The 21,594-nt window shown below is 32.2% G+C and overlaps 1 protein-coding gene across 1 annotated transcript; it reads right to left on the minus strand.

Moving 5' to 3' along the window:
* Positions 1–18,961: 18,961 nt before the first annotated feature.
* Positions 18,962–20,985, minus strand: LOC142547664 (stearoyl-[acyl-carrier-protein] 9-desaturase, chloroplastic-like). The gene is made up of 3 exons (XM_075656052.1): positions 20,686–20,985; positions 19,690–20,194; positions 18,962–19,579 (listed from the first exon to the last, which is right to left on the minus strand). The coding sequence occupies exons 1-3, from the start codon at positions 20,805–20,807 to the stop codon at positions 19,019–19,021; spliced, it is 1,188 nt and encodes a 395-aa protein (XP_075512167.1). The 5' UTR covers positions 20,808–20,985; the 3' UTR covers positions 18,962–19,018.
* Between the last annotated feature and the right edge of the window lie 609 nt (positions 20,986–21,594).

Here is a 21,594-nt window from a genome sequence, read left to right on the forward strand (position 1 = left end):
TGTGGCTAGTAGGTGTTTAACTTCGGTTTTTGTTTTAATGACTCTTTTGGAGTATATTTTGATATAAACTGCTGCTTGAGTTTTCGGGATGTCCTACTTATGGGGAGGTCATGCCGAAAATTTTCTAGGCCCTGAGGTCTAGTTTTAAAGAATTTTAAACCTTTTTCTGCTGCAGCTTTAAATCAAACCATTATTGTTTGATCATTAATTGTCATTAGAGTAAATGGGCCTCACGGTTTTAGTGAAAACAGTTGTCGTATGTGCATTTTTTAAGCAAAAGACAACGGTTTTTATTTAGCGACGGGTTTGCTGAAACCGTCGCTATACTTAGCGACGGGACGGGTTAGGTTTAAGCAAACCCGTCGCTAATTTAAAAATAGCGATGGTTTTGCTTACAACCGTCGCTAAAATTAGCGACGGTTTTAAGTAAAACCGTCGTATGTTTTAAATTAACGACAGTTTTTCTAAAACGTCGCTAATTTTAGAGACGATTTTAGCAATACTGTCGCTAAATATAGCGATGGTTTTAAATAAAATTGTCGCAAATTTAAAATATGCGACGGTTTTTGCAATTACTGTCGCTTTTAAGCAAAAACCATCACAAATTGTCTATAAACATCCTTCTCTTTCGATCCATTTTCCTCTACATCACTTCATAACACTTAAAATTTTTCTCTCTTACACGATTTTATCACTTCACAAAACTTAAAATTTTTCTCTCTTACACGATTTTAGTTTCGATTTAGGGTAAATTTTTTCGCTTTATTTTTTGGTAAATTTTTTAGTGTTAGTTAAGTTCATGAATATTGTTAGCATAGTCAAATTGTAAGTTTTTTTAGATTTGTTAAGCTATTAAAAGTAATTTTTTTAACTTTACTTAAAATATTTGCGACGAATTTTATGGCAAACCGTCGCTAATTAGCAACGGTTTTCATAATTCCGTCGCTAATTTCATAAATATGTCACTATTTTTATTTGACCGTCGCAAAGTGTAGCTACAACTAGGTGAAAAACCGTTGTCTTTGAGCGAACCTTTTAACCACAGGGGCTTTAACAGCGGTTTTTCAGGAATACAATAACGGTTTTTCACAGTTGTCGTATATCTTTTTTCTTGTAGTTCTTTATCATCAATGACTGACAACTCGTGATCCACTGTCACAATAAGAAAGGCCAGAAAAGTTCGACGGTGCACATTTCAAAAGATTATCTTACAACTCTAAGTCTTGCAAGATTACTAAAAAAAGATTCTCCCACCATACCCGAAGATGAAGTTTATCCTCTGAGAAGTGCAATAGCGGATGAATGAATTCAAAGAAATTTCTATGCAAGAATTACATTCTCAGTGGACCTGACAATACATTATATAATGTACATTGTTAAGTGAAAACCACAAAAGAGTCATGGCGGAAAATAAGTATAACACAGAAGATGTCAGCCTTAAAAAGTTCATTGTGGGATGTTTCTTGGATTTCAAAATTGTAGACTCCAAATCTGTGGTGAGTGAAGTGCGAGAAATACAAGTACCATTACACGAGATTCCTGCGGAATGGATTAGTCTAAGAGAGTCATTTCAAGTTGTTGATTTGATGGAAAAACTTCATTCTTGTGAAATAAATGAGATTCAAGGATTTGATTATGAGGTTGAGTATTGAAGAAGAAAACCGTACTTGAGTCTAATAAATTTGTATTGACCAAGGATAGTCATTCTGTAAGGAAGATATATCTTGATGAGAACATCTTCATGTCGAGTGCAATAGCGGTTCGCCGCGAGTTTGATGACAATAAAATTAAAAATTCTATGTACTTGCTTGAATGTTCTGATTTATAGTATGTTAGTTTAGGACATGTAAATTTTAATGTTCTAGGCCATTTAATAAATTTGTATTTATTGCCTAAGTTTAATGTTGAGCCAACATATAAATGTGAATTATTTGTTAAAGCAAAAATAACCAAAATATTTTTCTATTATGTTGAAAGATATACAACTCATCTAGAACTGATTCACACCAAAATTGGTGACTTAAAGGTTGTGCATACTAGAGGAGAGAAGAAGTACCATATAACATTAATTGATGATTGTACAAGATATTGTCACGTATATATTTTTAGAAGTAAAAATTAAGCACTTGAGGTGTTCAAAAACTATAAAACCGAATTTGAAAACCAGCTTGGTAAGAAAATTAAAAGTATTCGCAGCGATATAGGAGGAGAATATGGAGCTTCATTTGATGAGTTTTGTTTATCATTGGACATTATATATCAAACTAATGCTCCACACTCGCATCAATCAAATAGAGTTCTGAAAAGAAAACTCGAACATTGGAGAAATGATGAATGCTTTGTTGATAAGCTCTGACTTACCCCAAGATTATGGGAGAAAGCGATACACTTAAACGATTTTTTTCTTAAGAAAAATGATAAAAAATTTATATGCACGTGGATGATTGGGACATCTGCTATGCATGCGGACAATTGGGACATCTGTTGCAGGGATTGTGATGCTGCTTTAGTGGACAGTTTTTCTTTGGCTTTTGGATATTGAATAAAGTGTTAAAAAATTTTAGAATCCATAAAAATAATTCGAACGAGTTACGTAACGAACATAATTATTTATCGATTATCAATTAGGGGTGAATTAGAAAGTAATTGAGTTCGAATTTTATTCAGTGAAAATATTGAATTGAAATGATTATGTGTATATATATATCATATATATACACATACACACATGATGAAATATATATATATATATATATTATTGAAATATTATACATGATATAAATTTTTTAAAATATTTGTTTAAAATCACACGGCTGGCGCCTCTTCAGGTGCAACTTCAGGCGCCATCGGCCAAGCCTAATAAGAATGATTTGTGAAATAATATAACTTTTTATTAAAGTTTTTTATTTTCTATAAATAGGGCTTTCAACATCATATTCTCTTCTTCTTTTTTATTCTAAGTTTAGTTATATATGAGAATTTTTAAATATTAGAGCTTAAAATTTAAATTTTAAATATATAAACTTGAGATTGGATTTTCTAAGCCCATACACTTAAATTCGAATTTTGAAATTAAATTTGAGAGTTATCTTCTAGTTTTAAGTTTTTTTGAGCATTTACGCTTAAATCTAAGTTTTACTATTCATTGCAGAGATTCGCTGACTTTTTTTAAATAACAAAATTTTGTGAAGTACATAGATTTATACTTACTTTTGCAGAATCTCATTAGATTTTTAAATATTTTCACATAATCTTTTAAATTTATTTTGCATGGCTTTTATTGACATTTATAAACTTTTTTTATAGAACCCTATGGATTTTATAATTTATTATTGTGATTTTTGTAAATTTATTTGAACTAACAATTAAACGTGAATAATTTTTTATTTATTTCAAATATTTATCTCTCTCAATATAATTTTTTTGCATATTGATTTTACGAAAGATAATAAATAAGTCTATACTAAATTTATTGCAATTAAACTTCAATTATTCAATTCAAAATTTTAATTAAATAATTAATATATTTTAAAAATACATAACAAATAATTTTCAATATTAATAAATAATCAAACTTAAAATAATTTCATTCATTTTAAATAAATATTTGTATAAAAAATATATCAATTTTGTTTTTGGCATTATGTCAAACAAAAAAATAAACAAAACAATTATTTGTATCTGAATATATATATATATATATATATATATAAGTTAATGAAAATATTATGTTCAAGAATTTTGAGTTATAATCAAAATCAAGATATAGATTAACTAAAATTATAGAAAATAATTAAACATCAAACATTATATAATAATTAATAAAAAAATTAAATTTTTGTTAGACTTAATTTAATTGTGGTGATGAGAGTTAAAACCAGTAGGTCGTGATAGCTAAAATCAGAAGACAATATAAAAGCAGAAGCCTTCGTTAACGGCTTAGAAAACCAGAAGCAGAACTCAGCTTATTAAAGCAGAATTAGAATTTAGAAAAGCAGAAGCATAACTTATCAGAACTTAAAGTCTTTTGCTTGATCGTTACAGTCCTAAATATTATTGTTACTTTACCTAGTACTAGCATTATTTGCACAATTAATGTTGTACAAAGGTATTTAATGCTCCTTACTAGTTTTGGCATGGAACAAGGCTGATTTCTCTGAAGCTTTCTGCAAGACCCTTTTTAGGTATTAAAGTTGATCCTACTCAGGAGTCTCAGAAGCCATTTTTCATTATAGACGTTGGATTCAAAGTTTTCTATATATAAGGATCAATCCTTTATAGAAAACAAGATTATTATTATCAACGCAACGATTATTCCAACGCTAGTTTGAGCTATCAACAACTACTACTTATCTTCAAGCTCAACATACAAAAAAGCATCACACGCTTTATAATAGACATCTGATCTTTTGAGATCATTTTGTGCTGCTGTTTCTTCACCTCTTCACAAGCTATACACTTTACGACATCTTGTTGAGAAAAGTCTGTAATCTGAAAAAAGTCTTTTCAGAACTTTGCTATATTACATTGTATTGTGTGAAACTAAGAGTTTCAGTAGGTGAAGGATAATTCCTACTGAAGTGGGTGTGTGCAAGTGTTGTACTGTAAAAACCAAAGTCTTTTAGTGATACCTTCTGTAAACAGAAGAAGGAGAGACGTAGAAGATTTTACCTTCAAACTTCCAGAAACAAACACTGTTTCATTGCCTACTGTTTTACTGTTTTCACTCTCATATCATCATATCGTTTCCGCACTTATTATTGTGATCTGCTGAGTATTTATTCGAACAAGATAAGCTATAATCTCTAACATGATTCTAGCATCATTTGCAAAAACATTCAACAAAAGAACGAGTTTATTCATCCCTCCTCTAAACTCGATATCGATCCCCAACAATTTTACTTATTAAAAATTATTATTATTTTCAATTTATAGGTCAATATAATATTATAATTTTTTTATTATGTAGTGTAATAAATTTTTACATTTTTAATAAATATGATTTTAAAATTTATGATGTTTTGTGACTGGAACTCCAAAAATAAAATGAACGATTTTAATAATTTTGATTTTAAACTATTGTTAGCATAAAAAATTTTTTACATTTTTTGACATTTTATTGTTGTATATTAGGCTTTAATTGTTGTACTTAATAGAATTTCATGTAGTAATTAAAAGTCTATTAACATTTTAAATACCTATAGACTTTTGTATAGTTTTTAAAAGTCAAATTTAAATACCACTTGACTTTTAAAATTCTACAAAAGTTGACAATGAATATTACTAAACTTTTATAGAGTACCTAAAAGTTTAGATTAAATACATCTATGCTTTTAAACTCCATAAAAGTTATTAAAATTCTAGAACCAATACACCTCCCTTAAAGTCTTGGAATTAGATTTTTAAGTTTAACGATTAAAATTTGAAATTAGAAAGTTTGTATACAATCTTGATATCGTTCTAAACATCTCTCTTGTGGTGAAGATTTCTAAAAAAAGATTCTCCCACCATACCCGAAGATGAAATTTATCCTCGCAGATGTGTTGTAGCTGATGCATGAATTCAAAGAAATTTCTATGCAAAATTTACGTTCTCAATGGAGTTGACAATACATTATATGATGTACATTGTTAAGTGAAAACCACACAAGAGTCATGGTGGAAAAGAAGTATAACACAGAAGATGTCAGCCTTAAAAAGTTCATTGTGGGATGCTTCTTGATTCAAGACCATAAACTCCAAATCTATGATGAGTGAACTGCAAAAAAATGCAAATACCATTACACGAGATTCCTGCGGAATGGATGAGTTGTTGAGTGTAATAATTGTCCCTGCTTGGTAGAGCAATCGAATCGTGGTGCTTGAGCAGCTGTGCGGTTTAAAAGATTTGAGTTGTACCATTACTACCAGCTATAGCTTTTGGTAAAGCGGCAAGCGCTCAGTCCTACAATTGGTATCAGAGCCAATGTCATAGGTTCGATTCCCATTGATTGCAAGGAGTGCAATTATTGTGAGAAAGATTGTTGGGTGTAATAATTGTCTTTACTTGGTAGAGCGATCGAATCGTTGTGCATGAGCGGCTGTGCGGTTTAAAAGATTTGAGTTGCACCATTACTACCAGCTATAGCTTTTGGTAAAGCTGCAAGCGCTCGATCCTACATGAGTCTAAGAGAGTCATTTCAAGTTGTTGATTTGATGGAAAAACTCCATTCTTGTGAAAGAGATGAGATCCAAGGATTTGATTATGAGGTTGAGTATTGAAGAATAGGGGTGATCAAATTTTTTTTATTAACCGCCCGAACCGCTCGAACCGAATTGCACCGCACCGTTTTTCATAATATTTTATAAAAATCGCGATTAAAAATATTAATCATAAACCGCACGCATACGCGGTTCGGTTATTTTTTTGCCAAGAACCGCACCAAACCGCACCGCCTAAACCGCTTGCCATAATATTTGGCCTAGAATTATAATAATTTGTAAACAACATATTTAAATAAAGAAGTCATCATTCATTATATCCTAACTCTCTTTAAAATTATTATTCTTACAAATAAAACTTATCTTTTTCTTAATTATTCTTCATATTAGTCATTTATTAAAGTAATTTTTTTTTGCTACAGTATTTTGTTTGTAGTCTGAAAGTTAAAAATTGATAAAATAGTGTAAATGTCATTTTTGTTGTGAATGTGTTGTGTTGTTAAATTATTAACTTAGTTTTGAATCTTGATTATTTTTTACTCTATTTTGATCTTTATATGCTTTGAACTATATTTTATATTTGAAAACAATATATTGTTGTTGTTTTCAAATAAATTAGAATATATGTTCTAACATTTTTCATTAAAAAAACCGTAAACCGACCGCAACCGCTTGAAACCGCTCAAAACCGCAAGGCTGATTTTTTACGTAAAACCGCGATTAATTTTTCAAAATACTAACCGCCCGCATATGACAATTCGGTTTGAATTTTTTTAAAAAAACCGCAAAACCGCACCGTGATCACCCCTATTGAAGAAGACAACCGTATGTGAAGGATCGATTGCTGAGCATCTTTCGGATGCCTCAAACAAAATATTCTCCAATGAGCTGCAATAGCTCGTGTTCTAAGAATATTAACACCGATGAATTAAATCGAGTTTGGTTTAAAACCAAGCGGAAGAAACTCGAAGTAATCCTTCGTGAAGAAGACTTGTTATATTAGAAAACATTTTATCTTATGTAAACTGAATAACCGAAAAAGGATAGATTAGTTTTTGCATTCATCAGTTCAGTTATGGTGACAACTGAACTGACGGATACTCTAACTGATCCAAACAGTTTGAAAACAATAGTTAAATAGTTAAATACACAAGATATATTTATAGATGTTCGGAGACTTCAACTGCTCCTACGTCACCCCTTCTACCGCCTCGGGTAGGATCCACTAGAAGACTTTGATTTATACAACACCTTGAACAAACCCACTTAGCTAGAACTTACACTACTGCCTAAACTGAACTCCTAGACTAGACTGAAGGCAGCACCTTCCAGTCAACACTTCTTTAACGTCTATGTGTCAAAGACTACATACACAAGTTTAACGTCTTTGTGCAAGACTGTATTTGAGTGATTGAGAGTGTTTGTATGTGAGAACTGAACAAGGATGTTCTCACACACTGAGGGAAATAAGCTTCTAATCTAAGTTGATATAACTGTGAAGAGTTCCCTCTGGGCTGATTGCTTCTGAAAGCTGATGTGCAATGAGCGTGCCCTTTCTTTTCTCTCGTATATGCTTAAAAGCTTCTTTTTGCTCACTCTTCTTCTTGTTGTTCTTGTTGAGTCTTCACTGATCTTCTCTTTATATAGGCGGGGAAATTGAACGTACATTGAGACTCATTTGTTGTATCTGTTGTATCTTGAATTTGTTTCTTGGACTTTGTGTCTCGACTTTTTGACTGCTCTTCTGAAACGTTTTCTCTTTAATGCTCTGATGCAACGTCCATTATTGTCCTTTGACTGGACAATGGCTTTGTACCTTCACGTACAGCTGGATTCCACTGAAAGAGTTTGTCTTCATCCATAACTTAAAGATTCTGACTGATGCTTCGAACTGGTCAGTTGAACTGATCTTTACTTGGGCTGGTGAAATCAGTTGACTTGTTAGTTGAACTGATTTCACTCTTATTCGGTTGGATTGATCAGCTGGGTTTCTTCATCAGTTGAACACTCCTTCGGCTGGCCAGGTTTATGAGGTTCTCCTACTGAAACACCTATTAACTGGACAATCAGCTGGACTGCTCAATTGACGTAACAGTTAGACTGATTAATTTTGCAATCAGTTGGGTTTTCAGTTTGCGATGTAAACAGCTCGTGAGTGATTCTAGTTGCTGCACACTAAGGTAGATTATTAGTAACACAATTAACAAGTTTTGTTATCATCAAAATCAAGATTGCGAACTTAAAAAGTTCCAACAGTATGTCACCAAAACAGCGAGTTTGATGACAATAAAATTAAAAATTCTATGTACTCGCTTGAATGTTCTGATTTATAGTATGTTAGTTTAGGACATGTAAATTTTAATGTTCTATGCCATTTAATAAATTTGTATTTATTGCCTAAGTTTAATGTTGAGCCAACATATAAATGTGAATTATGTGTTAAAGCAAAATTGACCAAAATGTTTTTCTATTATGTTGAAAGATATACAACTCATCTAGAACTGATTCACACCAAAATTGGTGACTTAAAGGTTGTGCAAACTAGAGGAGGGAAGAAGTACCATATAAAATTAATTGATGATTGTACAAGATACTGTTACGTATATACTTAAAAAAGTAAAAATGAAGGTGTTCAAAAACTATAAACTGAAGTTGAAAACCAACTTGGTAAGCAAATTAAAAGTATTCGCAGCGATATAGGAGGAGAATATGGAGCTTCGTTTGATGAGTTTTGTTTATCTTTGGACATTATACATCAAACTAATGCTCCATAATCGCATCAATCAAATAGAGTTCTGAAAAGAAAACTCGAACATTGGAGAAATGATGAATGCTTTGTTGATAAGTTCTGATTTACCCCATGATTATGGGAGAAAGAGATACACTTAAACTGTCACGCCCCGAGACTGGGGTTAGTTGACACCGGCGTTATTCAACAATCACATAATTGCTAAACAACAAGCCTTGTAATACAGTATAAATCAAAACCAGTTTATATCATAAATACCATAAAAATGGAATCGTCTTTACAATAGTAACTCTGAAAACGATACAAATATGTGGAAACATTTATAACTTGAATTTAAAACTCACAAGACCATATTCTTAATTAAAATTCTTCATGCGTTCACTATCAGCCCCAAAACTGGTTTCCGACTCTTCTTTCTTTATTTCTTTTTCAGATTTGTCCGGGGAGGGTAGAGTAAGGGGTGAGTGATATGGTCGTCACTCAGCAAGTGGGGGTCGTTCGAGCACAATTTAACAACATGCATAATTTCGAAAATCACATGACTTGCATAACATCATTCATAACACATGCATAACATTGACCAGGCACTGAGATTCTTCTACTTTATATGGTTTACTGATATCAGTCCCTAATTTTTGCTCCTCTAAGGGGGCGATGCCATATAGCGGTTACATCCCCACCACGTAAGGGTCATGTCATGGTTGAGATTCCCACCCATATACAGTCGAATTCTCACAGTGCCCAAAACCGTATGACAACCAACACAAGAAACGGAGTAGGAGAAGAAGGCACCACTCGACCGTATTTTCAAAAAAAAAAAACATGCATAAGGAAATTTAATATTTAAAACAAGCTCACTTACCTTATACTAGAAGAAAACGTGAAGAATTCAGAAATCATAGAAGAATTATGCAACCGACACCTCGAAAACGCAGCAGCACATCTACCGAAAAATCAGCCGCCTTGTAAAATTTCTTGCGCATTATTGAACCGTTGGATCGGGCTTAAACTTTTATAGTACCTTCATACATATGTCAAATAAATTATGAACGGTAAAGATCGGGTTTGGAAGTCTTTTGTTCCTCTTTATTGACGAAAATCCATAGGTATGCTATTCACGCTTAAAATCTAAGCAGTGTTCTTGTGAAGGCTATAAAAGAAAAACGAATAGTTGGATTTTGCCGAATTTGGGATATGTAATTCGAAACATATCAAAGCGTATTCGGAACAATGGAGATCGGATTCCGAGCAATTGAGAGAGAGAAAAGAATTTCTGAACTTTGGACAGAATTTTGATGACTACAGCAGAATTTTAAAAAGCAAAATTTCGAAATTTTTTATGAGAGCTTATAGAGAATTTTCAAAAATCTTGTATAAATGGTGTGAAATTTGAATGGGAGGATCCTCCTATTTGTAGCGGTGAGGTGAAAATCTTACCATAACTCGATTAATATTCTTTTCATAATTTGGAGATGCTCCTTCCATAAATTTCGAGACACTCCTTCTATAACTATTGATATGCTTCTTTGTTGAGAACAGTTGTCTTGTATATAATATTTTCTTCCAGTTAAGTGGATGCCCAGCCTTAATTTATCGTGTATTTTGCACTGGATTTCGAATTACATATATTTATTGGCTTGGAATTTCTAATACAATGTATTATTTAATATTTTCTAATTTATTATAAATCGAAAATAAATTCGTATACATGTCTATATTTAATTAATTATATACCCAAAAATTTGGGTTCTCACATAAACGATTTTTTCCTTAAGAAAAATGATACAAATGTTATATGCACGTGGATGATTGGGACATCTGCTATGTATGTGGACAATTGGGACATCTGCTACGGGATTGTGATGCTGCTTTAGTTGGAAATTTTTCTTTGGCTTTTGGATGTTGAATGAAGGCTCTGCTCGAAAATTTTAGAATCCATAAAAATAATTCGAACGAGTTACGTAACGAACATAATTATTTATCGATTATCAATTAGGGGTGATGAGAAATTAATTGAGTTCGAATTTTATTCAGTGAAAAGATTGAACCGAAATGATTATGTGTGTTTATATATATATATATATATATATATATATATATTATATTGAAATATTATACATAATATATATATTTTTAAAAATATCTGTTTCAAATCACACGGCTGGCGCCTCTTCAGGAGCCACTTCAGGCGCCACCGGCCAAGCCTAATAAGAATGATTTGTGAAATGATAAAACTTTTTATTAAAGTTTTTCATTTTCTATAAATAGGGCTTTCAACATCATCTTCTCTTTCTTTTTTTTTTCTCTCTGAGTTTAGTTTTTAAATATTAGCGCTTAAAATTCAAATTTTAAAGATATAAACTTGAGTTTGGATATTCTAAGCACATACACTTAAATTCGAACTTTGAAATTAAATTCGAGAGTTTTCTTCTAGTTTTAAGTTTTTTTTGAGCATTTCCTCTTAAATCTAAGTTTTACTATTCATTACAGAGATCCGCTGACTTTTTTTAAATAACATACTTTTGTGAAGTTCATAGATTTATACTTACTTTTGCAGAATCTCATAGATTTTTAAATTTTTTCACATAATCTTGTAGATTTATTTTGCCTAACTTTTATTGATATCTATAAACTTTTTTTAGAACCCTATGAATTTTATAATTTATTATTATGATTTTTTAAAATTTATTTGAACTGACAATTAAACGTGAATAATTTTTTTATTTATTTCAAATATTTATCTCTCTCAATATAATTTTTTTTGATATCGATTTTACGAAAGACAATAAATAAGTCAATACTAAATTTATTGCAATTAAACTTCAATTATTCAATTCAACATTTATTTAAATAATGTCAAATTTAAAATAATTTCATTAATTTTAATAAATTTTTGTATAAAAAATATATCAATTTTGTTTTTGGCAATATGTCAAACAAAAAAAATAAACAAGACAATTCTTTGTATAGAAAATAATTAAACATCAAATATTATATGATAATTAATAAAAAAAATTAAATTTTATTTATTAAAAATAATTATTATTTTCAATTTATAGGTCAATAAAATATATTTTTTTTATGCAGTGTAATAATTTTTTAAATTTTTAATAAATATAATTTTAACATTTATGATGTTTTCTGACTGAAACTCCAAAAATAAAATGAACAATTTTAATAATTTTGATTTTAAACTATTGTTAGCATAAAAAATATGCTATTAGGCTTTAATTCTTGTATTTAATTGAATTCCATGTAGTAATTAAAAGTCTATTAACATTTTCAATACTTATAGACTTTTGTAGAGTTTTTAAAAGGTAAATTTAAATATCACATGACTTTTAAAATTCTACAAAAGTTTACATTGAATACTACTAAACTTTTATAAAATATATAAAAGTTTAGATTAAATACATCTAGACTTTTAAACTCCATAAAAGTTATTAAAACTCTAGAAGCAATACACCTCCCTTAAAGTCTTGGAATTAGATTTTTAAGTTTAACTATTAGAATTCGAAATTAGAAAGTGTGTATACCATCTTGATAACGTTCTAAACATTTTTCAAAGTTCGTGTGACTTTAAATTATGTAGTTCTACTATTTTGAAGTCGCAGTCATTGTATCTTGGGAAACAGATTGTCAACAATCACGAGCATCGGGGCGGGGCAATATCATTTTAAGGAAAAAAAGCCAAACTCTTGTCTCGATTATTTTTTTTTAGCTATTTAGTTCACTCATTTTTATCTGGATATTTGCCAAGATAAAATAAAAGAATATCAACCAACAGGCTCCTGTGGCAACTGCTGGCCGACGGTTAGAGAATCTGAGGAATCGTAACTCTGAATCCAGTGTGCCTTCTGAATTCAGAGGGGTGTCTCAGTGTCCATATGATTCTAATCCAGATAACACTGTTCCTCCGAAGGGGAGGATCTTTTGATGCAGTCGGATGATTTGGAACAGAACGTTATGGGGGAAAATGGACTTGTGCCTTTGCCAGCAATTATGGATGCTTCATATGAACCTCTAATTAGTCAGGAGAACATTGGCATAAATGAGGCGAAGGCTATGGTCGTATCTGTCGATCAAATAATCATTGGTGGTTCTATGGGATCTTCGAAGCTAAATGTAAACCCGATACCGAAGGATAAAGAGCAATTAGTTGAGACAGTGGTACCGGAAAGCCAAACCAAGAGTACTAAACAATGGAAGCGACTGGCCCGGGGGGATTTGTCTAATCCCAAGATTCGTGGATTTGAGAATATACCAGTATAAGTGAAGGTAAAAGACTACGGGAGCAATCCGAGCAGTCAAGTGAGGTCAGTAAAATACCAATTTGATCCCGAGTCCATCTTTATACATGATGCTCAATCGCCGCCACTAGCATTCTGAGAACCTCGGTGTCTTATTGCCAAAAGTAATCCTTCGATGTTTTTTATTTGTGAAACTAAGCTATACCATTTTCGATATGCATCTTGTAGAAACTATTTTCAATATAATGGGATTTTTACTGTAGACTTAGAGGGTAGAAAGGGTGGTTTGGCCTTGCTTTGGAAAGATCCGTATGAGATTCAAATTTGTACTTGCTCTTCTCGACATATTGATTGCATTGTGTCTTACGAGCAGAAAACTTGGAGTTCATGGGATTCTATGGCAGCCCTATATCTTCTTTAATATATATTCTTGGAAGCGAAAACTCGGGAGGTTCTCTACGATCTTTTCTCAACAGTCCGCTTTTAGTGATGTGATAAATCCGTGCATGTTGCGGGATTTGCTATTCAAAATAGATCAATTTACTTGGTGCAATAGACGTAAGAATGATGAGATCATCTTCGAGCGGCTGGACTTATTTGTATGTAACTTCGAATGACATTTGCTTTTTCCTTCAGCAGAAGTTAATCATCTCGAGTACTACAGCTCAGGCCATAGACTTATTCCAGTTACCATGAAGAAGGGGTGTGATGTTATTTTTAAGAAAGGGCCTAAAAGATTCACATTCGAGCATAAATGAATGATGGAAGATGATTTTAATTTAATCATGGAACAATGGCAGGGGGAGTGAAAATGTTGTTCATCTTCTGAGCAAAATAAAATATTTCAGTAATATCTTATGGTCTTGGGTTGGTTCTCGTTTTTCTGATATGCCATGGAAAATTGAGTTGATTCGCAAAGAAATTATCATTTTAATGACACTAAACCAAGCCAGATACAATGCTGCCAGAATAAATGCTCTGGAGAAGGAAATTGAGAAACTTGTGACTCCAGAAGAAATGCATTGGAATCTAAGGGCTTGTGCTAATATGTTGATGCATGGCGATGGCAATACAAAATTCTTCCATTCATTTGCGTTTGAGAGGAAAGGTACAATCATATTCAAGGGCTTTTTGATGACACTAGTAAGTGGTTTTTGGAAGAAAGGGATGTAGCACATATCATCCTGAAATATTTTGCCAACATTTTCACATCATGTTATCCATTTGAGTCGGAGATTGAGAATGCCATCGCGACTATTTTCCTTGTAGTAGATGATATCATGAATGATGTCCTTTGTGCCCCGTATACAGAGGAAGAAATTCTTAAGGCTCTTTTCGAGATGCATCCTTCCAAAGCACCGGGGGCCGATGGTTTTACAGCTCTTTCCTTCCAGGAAAATTGGGCCACGGCGGGCAGGGCAGTTACCTCGGCTATTCTAAAGCACCGGGGTCTGATGATTGCTGTTTCTTCTGTGGCGTGGCGGATGCTTCTACTAGTCACTGCCTTATCTATTGCCCTATTGTCCGTGAAGCCTGGAAATGCACTGAGTTCTGGCACTGTGTGAAGAATGCAGCAAGCTCCCATTTATCTATTGTGGACTTTATTTGAGGGATCAACTGTCTAAATCTGAGCTCGAGCTATTTTTTATGACCATCTGGGACATTTGGAAAGAGATTTGTCATTTGAAGCACAACTCCCAGCCTTATAACCGTTTAATTAAGGTGAACTGGATTACCTCCTACCTTGTGGAAGTCCGGAAAGCAAGGCAACTGTACGTGTCTTTCTCAACCTTTGCATAATCAGATTGTACAAGTGAAAAAATGGACGAAACCTCCTTTGGAGCAGTTTCGGCTTGATGTTGATGCAGGCTCCAATGAGTAGATTGATAAATTTTGCGTGAGATTTTGTGTTGGCTTCAGCTCGTTGAACAAGCCATCCAGGATCAGTGGTTGATTCGAAAATTTAGGCTATCCGTTTTGGATTAATGTTAGCCATGCAAGGAGATTATTCAAATGTTTGGGTTATTTCTTTTTTCTTTTTACTTATAAGAACTAAATATTACTAATAGTTACAGTATTGTTATATTTTTTGAAATTATATTTGTATCTTTATCAGTTCAATTGATAAAAATTCCAGATTTTGCTTAGTCTTTATTACTTGCACAAATAATTTAGTTTTGACATCACCAAAAAAGAGAAAAATTGTTAAGATAAAATTTAAATATAAGTTTTGGTGATCAAAACCTAAATTGATACTAACTTAAGATAAATTGCTAAATATAGAAATAACTGAATTAAACTGACCAGATTATCGATGAAAGATGAAAGAACATCATTTGATTCATTTCTGTTGTTCAACTATGCTGACACAAGATGAGACATACGAACTCATATAGACAAATCAAGCCGTCCAAATCTACTGATTTGATAAGCATCTACAACAACTCGAGTGGAACCATGTTGTTCGCATTTATTCTGTGAGCAGAACATATTGTATTTTAGATTAATCTGACAACATTCTCTGAAGACAACAGACTATCTCTGATTATATTCCAAGAGTTGTCAGTAAAGATAAAAAAAGAAAAGATATGTTGGTTACTTTTTTCAGCTAGTGTCCAAGGAATTTGAACTAATCTTTATTATATTTGGAAACAAGACAAGAACACGAGGTATTTTTTGTTTAATTGTCAACTACCTAGTACATCTGTGTCTAACGTATCTATTTATTAATGTTGGGACCCAACACAAACAAAAGGGAGATGCATCACGAATAAAGAGATTAACGTTACATTGATCTTCATCAAGCATTCTCAAATCGCACATCATCTCTTATAAGATTTATTTTTAAGCAATCTTTGTACATGCACAAAGTTCTATCATATCGATTAAAGATCATATTGTGCACTTTTTATTCACTTTTTTTATTACACGAGTTTCGTGGTATTGTGAGAATCACTATAATTGTTAGAAACATGTTTATGAACATATTAAGTTTATAAAAGAGTGTGCTAGAAGTTTCAATAAAGTAACAAATAAGTCCTAAGTTGAGTGAGTTTGTACAAAATGTTCTATCGATCAAATGTTCTAGTAAATCTTTTTCGAAACAAAAAAAAAAAAAGACGTAAAAGCTTAGTTTTGAACTTCCATAAACAAATTTCTCCTTTACTTTTGGTTATTTTACTTATCTTATCTTTCATTATCGTCATCTGTGCTATTGACTTTCTAAATTGAACTGATCTGTTGCATTAGCATATATCATATTAACTTAGTAACTTGAATTGTTTCTGCACATAAGTATTTCAATAGCTTAATTTACTCACTTTGATCAAAATATTGGAGTAGTACGGTCTCACGAATCTTTATCTGTGAGACGGGTCAATCCTACTGATATTCATAATAAAAAGTAATATTCTTAGCACAAAAAGTAATAGTATATCATTAATGACCCAAATAAGAGATCTGTCTCACAAAATACAACCCGTGAAATCGTCTCTTGTAAGTTTTTGCCAAAATATTGACTTGTTTTCTTAACACACAGTTTGAGTTTCACATTACTTGTCATAATTTCATAACAGCTCATTCACCCCTTCTAAACTGTTACTTTGACTTCTAACATGATCAATATGTAAAAAATTGCTATAGCAGTCAACTGTAAAACGATGACATATACAAAATAATTGCTGTATAGAAATTAGTTTCATAATTGAAATGAATTTATTAAATCGATTACAAATTTAAAATACTAATTATTCCACATTAATATGGAAATTAAGATATATCACTAACTTGAAAACTAGATTAGTAATTTAGAAATAGTATGCTTTCTTTGAATGTAAAATTATTGTAAAAATCATTAATATATATCGGTTACAAATTTAAATACTAATACTTCCACATTAATAGGGAAATTAAGATGAATAATTAATTTGAAAATTAGAGTAGTAATTTAAAAATATTATGATTTCTTTGGATATAAAATTTATTGTAAAAAACCTTACCATATGTACAACTTACAAGGCGTGGATCAAAATTTAGCCAAAAATAAATTATAAATCTTAATTTTGTCACACTAATAGATCAAAATAAATTCGTAAATATATTTTTATTTATTATACCAAAAATTCAGTCACAGTTATCTCATCTATATTTTACAAGGAACAATTGGAAAATAATACTTTCTATGCTACCTAATTTTATCATGTATAATTAATAAATTCAATCTATATGACTCATAATTCAATCTATATGACTCATTCAAGAGATAATCGGTATTAAATAAGTAATAATTTTTAGATTTAGTGGCTTCAATCGAAAAAGAACAAAAAAATTCAATTTACCACCAAATATTGAAAAATTACCTAACGAAAACTCAAAATATGTCAACTTGCATGACTAAAATTCTCATTTTTCTGTCTAATGTGATACCCCCGGAAGAACACGGGTCATCCAATAATTGGATAGCTCGGATCATGGTAAGTCAACAGAAAGAGCTCATAAATGACCGGACAAGTAAGTGTTTGGGACGTCATTTACCCAGAGGTAGCCAAAGGCCTGAGCTCTCGGGCGAACCGAACTCTCGGCTGATGACTTACTACTCGGAATGCCTCGATAACAATACCGCACTCGAGTGTGAGAGCAGATAAGATCTTATCTCGTTAAGTGTTCCTGACATAATCGTACTGATTTGACATTATTAAAAGGTAGAACGACGTAACAGGAAGTCAATGTCAAATGGCTATAAGTAGTAAGTAGGTACTAGACCATCATTATTTTTCTTCTATAAAAAGCATGTTTGATTTGCATTAAATATATACATATTTTTGCACCAGTAGCATTTATTTTTCTCTAAAGCTACACTGATTTTCTCATTTTTTCACCTGCTGACTTAAGCATTGGACTGGCCACACCGGACACCCCTATTGTGCCCATTCACTTGTTTATCATCTTGTTTCCAGGATATCACCTGAACCTTACTCGAGACCTACACTCATGGTTGGATACATCTTGCTGTGCTATTTTTCCTCATCAACTTTCTATCAGATCCGGTAGATTTCTCGACCTAGCTCACCCTATTCACTTGGATTACATGGTTGGATACATCTTGTTGTGTTCTTTTTTCCTCATCAACTTTCTATACAAATGATGATAATGATGCAACTAATTTTTTTTAAGCAATATAGCGGTATAGCACCACATTTAGATCATTTTTCTAGAATAGGCAATTATTGTATCTCAAAGCATACAACTAGTGATAACAAAATAATTCATACATTTTAAATCGTAGATTAGCTCAAATTCCATATTTTGATGGCTTTCATAGTATTTGCCAACACACACATATTTATATAATATGATTAATGTCAGTTATATATATACGTTGCATTTTTTATTAATCTTCAAAAAAGTATATCCAAAAATATTTTTGACTAGGTCTTTTGTGAGACGGCCTCACGAATCTTTATCTGTGAGACGGATCAATCCTATCGATATTCACAATAAAAAGTAATAATCTTATCATAAAAAGTAATATTTTTTCATAGGTTACCCAAATAAGATAACTGTCTCATAAAATACGACCCGTGAGACCATCTCACACAAGTTTTTATCAATATTTTTAGAATAATGAAAACAATATATTAGAGAATGCACGCTAAAAGCAAACACGTGAGCACAAATTCACTCAAGTAAATATCTGCAATTCAAAATATTACTTTATTCAATATTTGTTGTAAATATAGTTGTATCATATCTATATATATATATTTGTTTCTATGTATATATATTTGTTTCTATTTTTAATATTATATATATATAAATATTCAAGCCTCTCTACCCAATATCCAACTAAAGGGAACAGTACCGGCCGATGCTTGCTTTTCCAGAGCTTGTGCCCTCTCCTCGAACTTCCTATATCTCGGAACTAAACCGCAAACATAATCCTGCGCTTTACGCCCCTCGTCGGAGAGCCCCGTCAAATTCTTCACACCCCATCGGTCCACCAAGAATTCCATAATGTCGATATAGTCTTTGGCAGTGTATACACCTATTCGTTGCGCAACGGCGGAGTAGTTACTGAAAATATTTTCATCCACGCCATCGTACAACATGTGGGCTGGCATTACGATTTTCTTCTTCATCATGTCAGCAAGACTCCTCATCGTGCTATCCGGATCGATCTCAAAGAGCTTCTCAACAATTTTTGTGTAGGCAGCTTCATGGCGTTTCTCATCTGCGGCAACGGTGCCACAAATCTGAGCCAGTTTTGTGTCCCCATATTTTTTGGCAAGCTTAGCTGTGTTTCCATGAGATATGAACGTTGCCCTTTCTTGAAATGACACGTAGATAAAGCAAAGATACGGGTTGTTCTCCGTGCTTATATCCTTTTAATGTTAAAATTCAAGTTGACAAGGTTATTAAAAACTCAAACGGCATGCAGAGAATAAGCTGATTATTAATTGCATGCTATAGTATATAAGTAAATAAATATTACCATCCCAGAACCAATCAAGTATTGTACGGTTTTCTCTATTTGTTTCGTATCGACACGTCCAGAGAGATAGAGATATCGATTGAGAAGATCACCGTGTCTGTTCTCTTCGGCGGTCCACCCTCGGATCCATATAGCCCAAGGCGTGGGGCTAGAACCAGTCTCATCTCGGATTCCATCTAGTGTATTGAGAACTGTCTGATAAGTTGGCAGTGCTTCCTCGGTAATCATGTTACCAACCAATGAAACTAAACAGTCATCTGGGATCTCTTTGGTTCTCTCCCTCAGTTCTTTGACCTGATCCACGAATCCTTCGGAAGTTGAGTCGGGTAAATAGTCACTCGGCTGCCAAGATTTCTCGACGTCTTTTAGCATCACCAAGATATTGTTTTCAGCCCAATCATGTAGCTGTGTAAATATCTCACACCTTTCTTGTGGCATGGAGTGAGTCACTTGGTTGAGAACTTTTTTTGGGGGAGAGAATGGTTTTTTAAGGTTTATCACCTCCCTATGATCCATAATTCAAAGAAGCATTTAAAGAAGTAAAAAACATAGTATTATCAGGCATGAACAGACATGAATATTGGTTTGTTTAAAGAAGGAAAAATTGCATTTTTTTAATTTGCATATTTAATTTTGTCAGTTTAGTCTCAAACTTCAGTTTTAATTATCTATTTTTTGCTTTGTTTTTGACATAACACCGATCAAGAATTGATGTGAATCACGTGAAGTATCACATTAAATATAAAACATACAAAAATTGTCAAAAAATGAAAAATACTTGATTAAAATTGAATTAAATTACATAGAGGATTGGTTATATAAGAACGACAATGCAATTCAATTTTCCTGATTTAAGACAAGAAATATGATTATTTTTTCGAAAGAAGACTCCATGCAGTTACTTCCATGTGGAGTAGACAAAGTTAGACCTTCGGTTCCCCAATACACCTATAGATATCCTAATAAAAAGACATAAATTAGAATCAAGAAAGATACTTGGGAGAAGAATGAACTTTCGACGCCACGGAAACTTCTTGAGAAGATCTGATCTTAACAGAATCAGGAAATGGAGACATCATCTTGTGGGGATTGAGAGCAAGATTAGCTATAAGTGCCATTCGATTCCTTGCGTAGAAGTTGTCGCAAAAAAACCAGCTGATTTCTGATTATCTTTTTACTATAGTTAATGGATTTTATCAGAAAGATAACGATGATCTGTGAATATGATTTTAAGAAGAAAGATGATAGAGAAGCAAGGAAAATGGACAAGTGGATGGTGCAGACTCTATACATAGAAGGGTTTAAATAACGCAATACGAGGTTAAAAAAGGGAAAAAGTATGCATCTTATTTCCAACTAATTTTACAGGATAAAAAAAAACCAAGAAATAGTTAATTATCATATTTGGATTAATGTCAATGAGCAGTAACAGTAACTAGCGGCATGCGTACTATAAAGATAAATTAAACAAAAGATAACTTGTTTTTACGTTGAATATCAATTTAAATGATCACTGTTGAAGGAAAATCAAGTATATAAAGACATGACTCAAGACCAAAGAGACTAGTGAAGCATTCACAATATGTCATAATCAAGATCTCGAGCACTCTTCATTATTCTGTCATCAAGTTTCTCCATAGCACACGCATATTGTCCATATCTGATCATTTAGGATCATTTTGTGCTACACATTCACTCAAGTTGTTCAAGCTATATGTTTACAGTGTTGATATATATCTATCTGGACCTAGGGTTCAATAGAATGTTGTTTTGAATCTGTGTTAAAGAAGATACTAAGAGTTTCAGTTTAGGAAGTGAATAAGCCCCAACTGAAATGAGTTTTTAAGTTGTTATAATAACTAAAGTCTTTTAGTGAATTCTTTCATTGAGTGTAAGAAGGAGAGA

This window comes from Primulina tabacum, chromosome 5, assembly GCF_025594145.1.
Source record: "Primulina tabacum isolate GXHZ01 chromosome 5, ASM2559414v2, whole genome shotgun sequence".
NCBI classification, from domain to species: Eukaryota; Viridiplantae; Streptophyta; class Magnoliopsida; order Lamiales; family Gesneriaceae; genus Primulina; species Primulina tabacum.

Excerpts from the sequence above, each read along its gene's own strand:
- LOC142547664 (XM_075656052.1), bottom strand. The coding sequence starts at position 20,807 with ATGGCACTTATAGCTAATCTTGCTCTCAATCCCCACAAGATGATGTCT. Across the intron at positions 20,195-20,685 it reads AAAGTTCATTCTTCTCCCAA|GGAGGTGATAAACCTTAAAA; the intron begins GTATCTTTCTTG and ends TATGGATCATAG. Across the intron at positions 19,580-19,689 it reads ACTTGATTGGTTCTGGGATG|GATATAAGCACGGAGAACAA; the intron begins GTAATATTTATT and ends TAACATTAAAAG.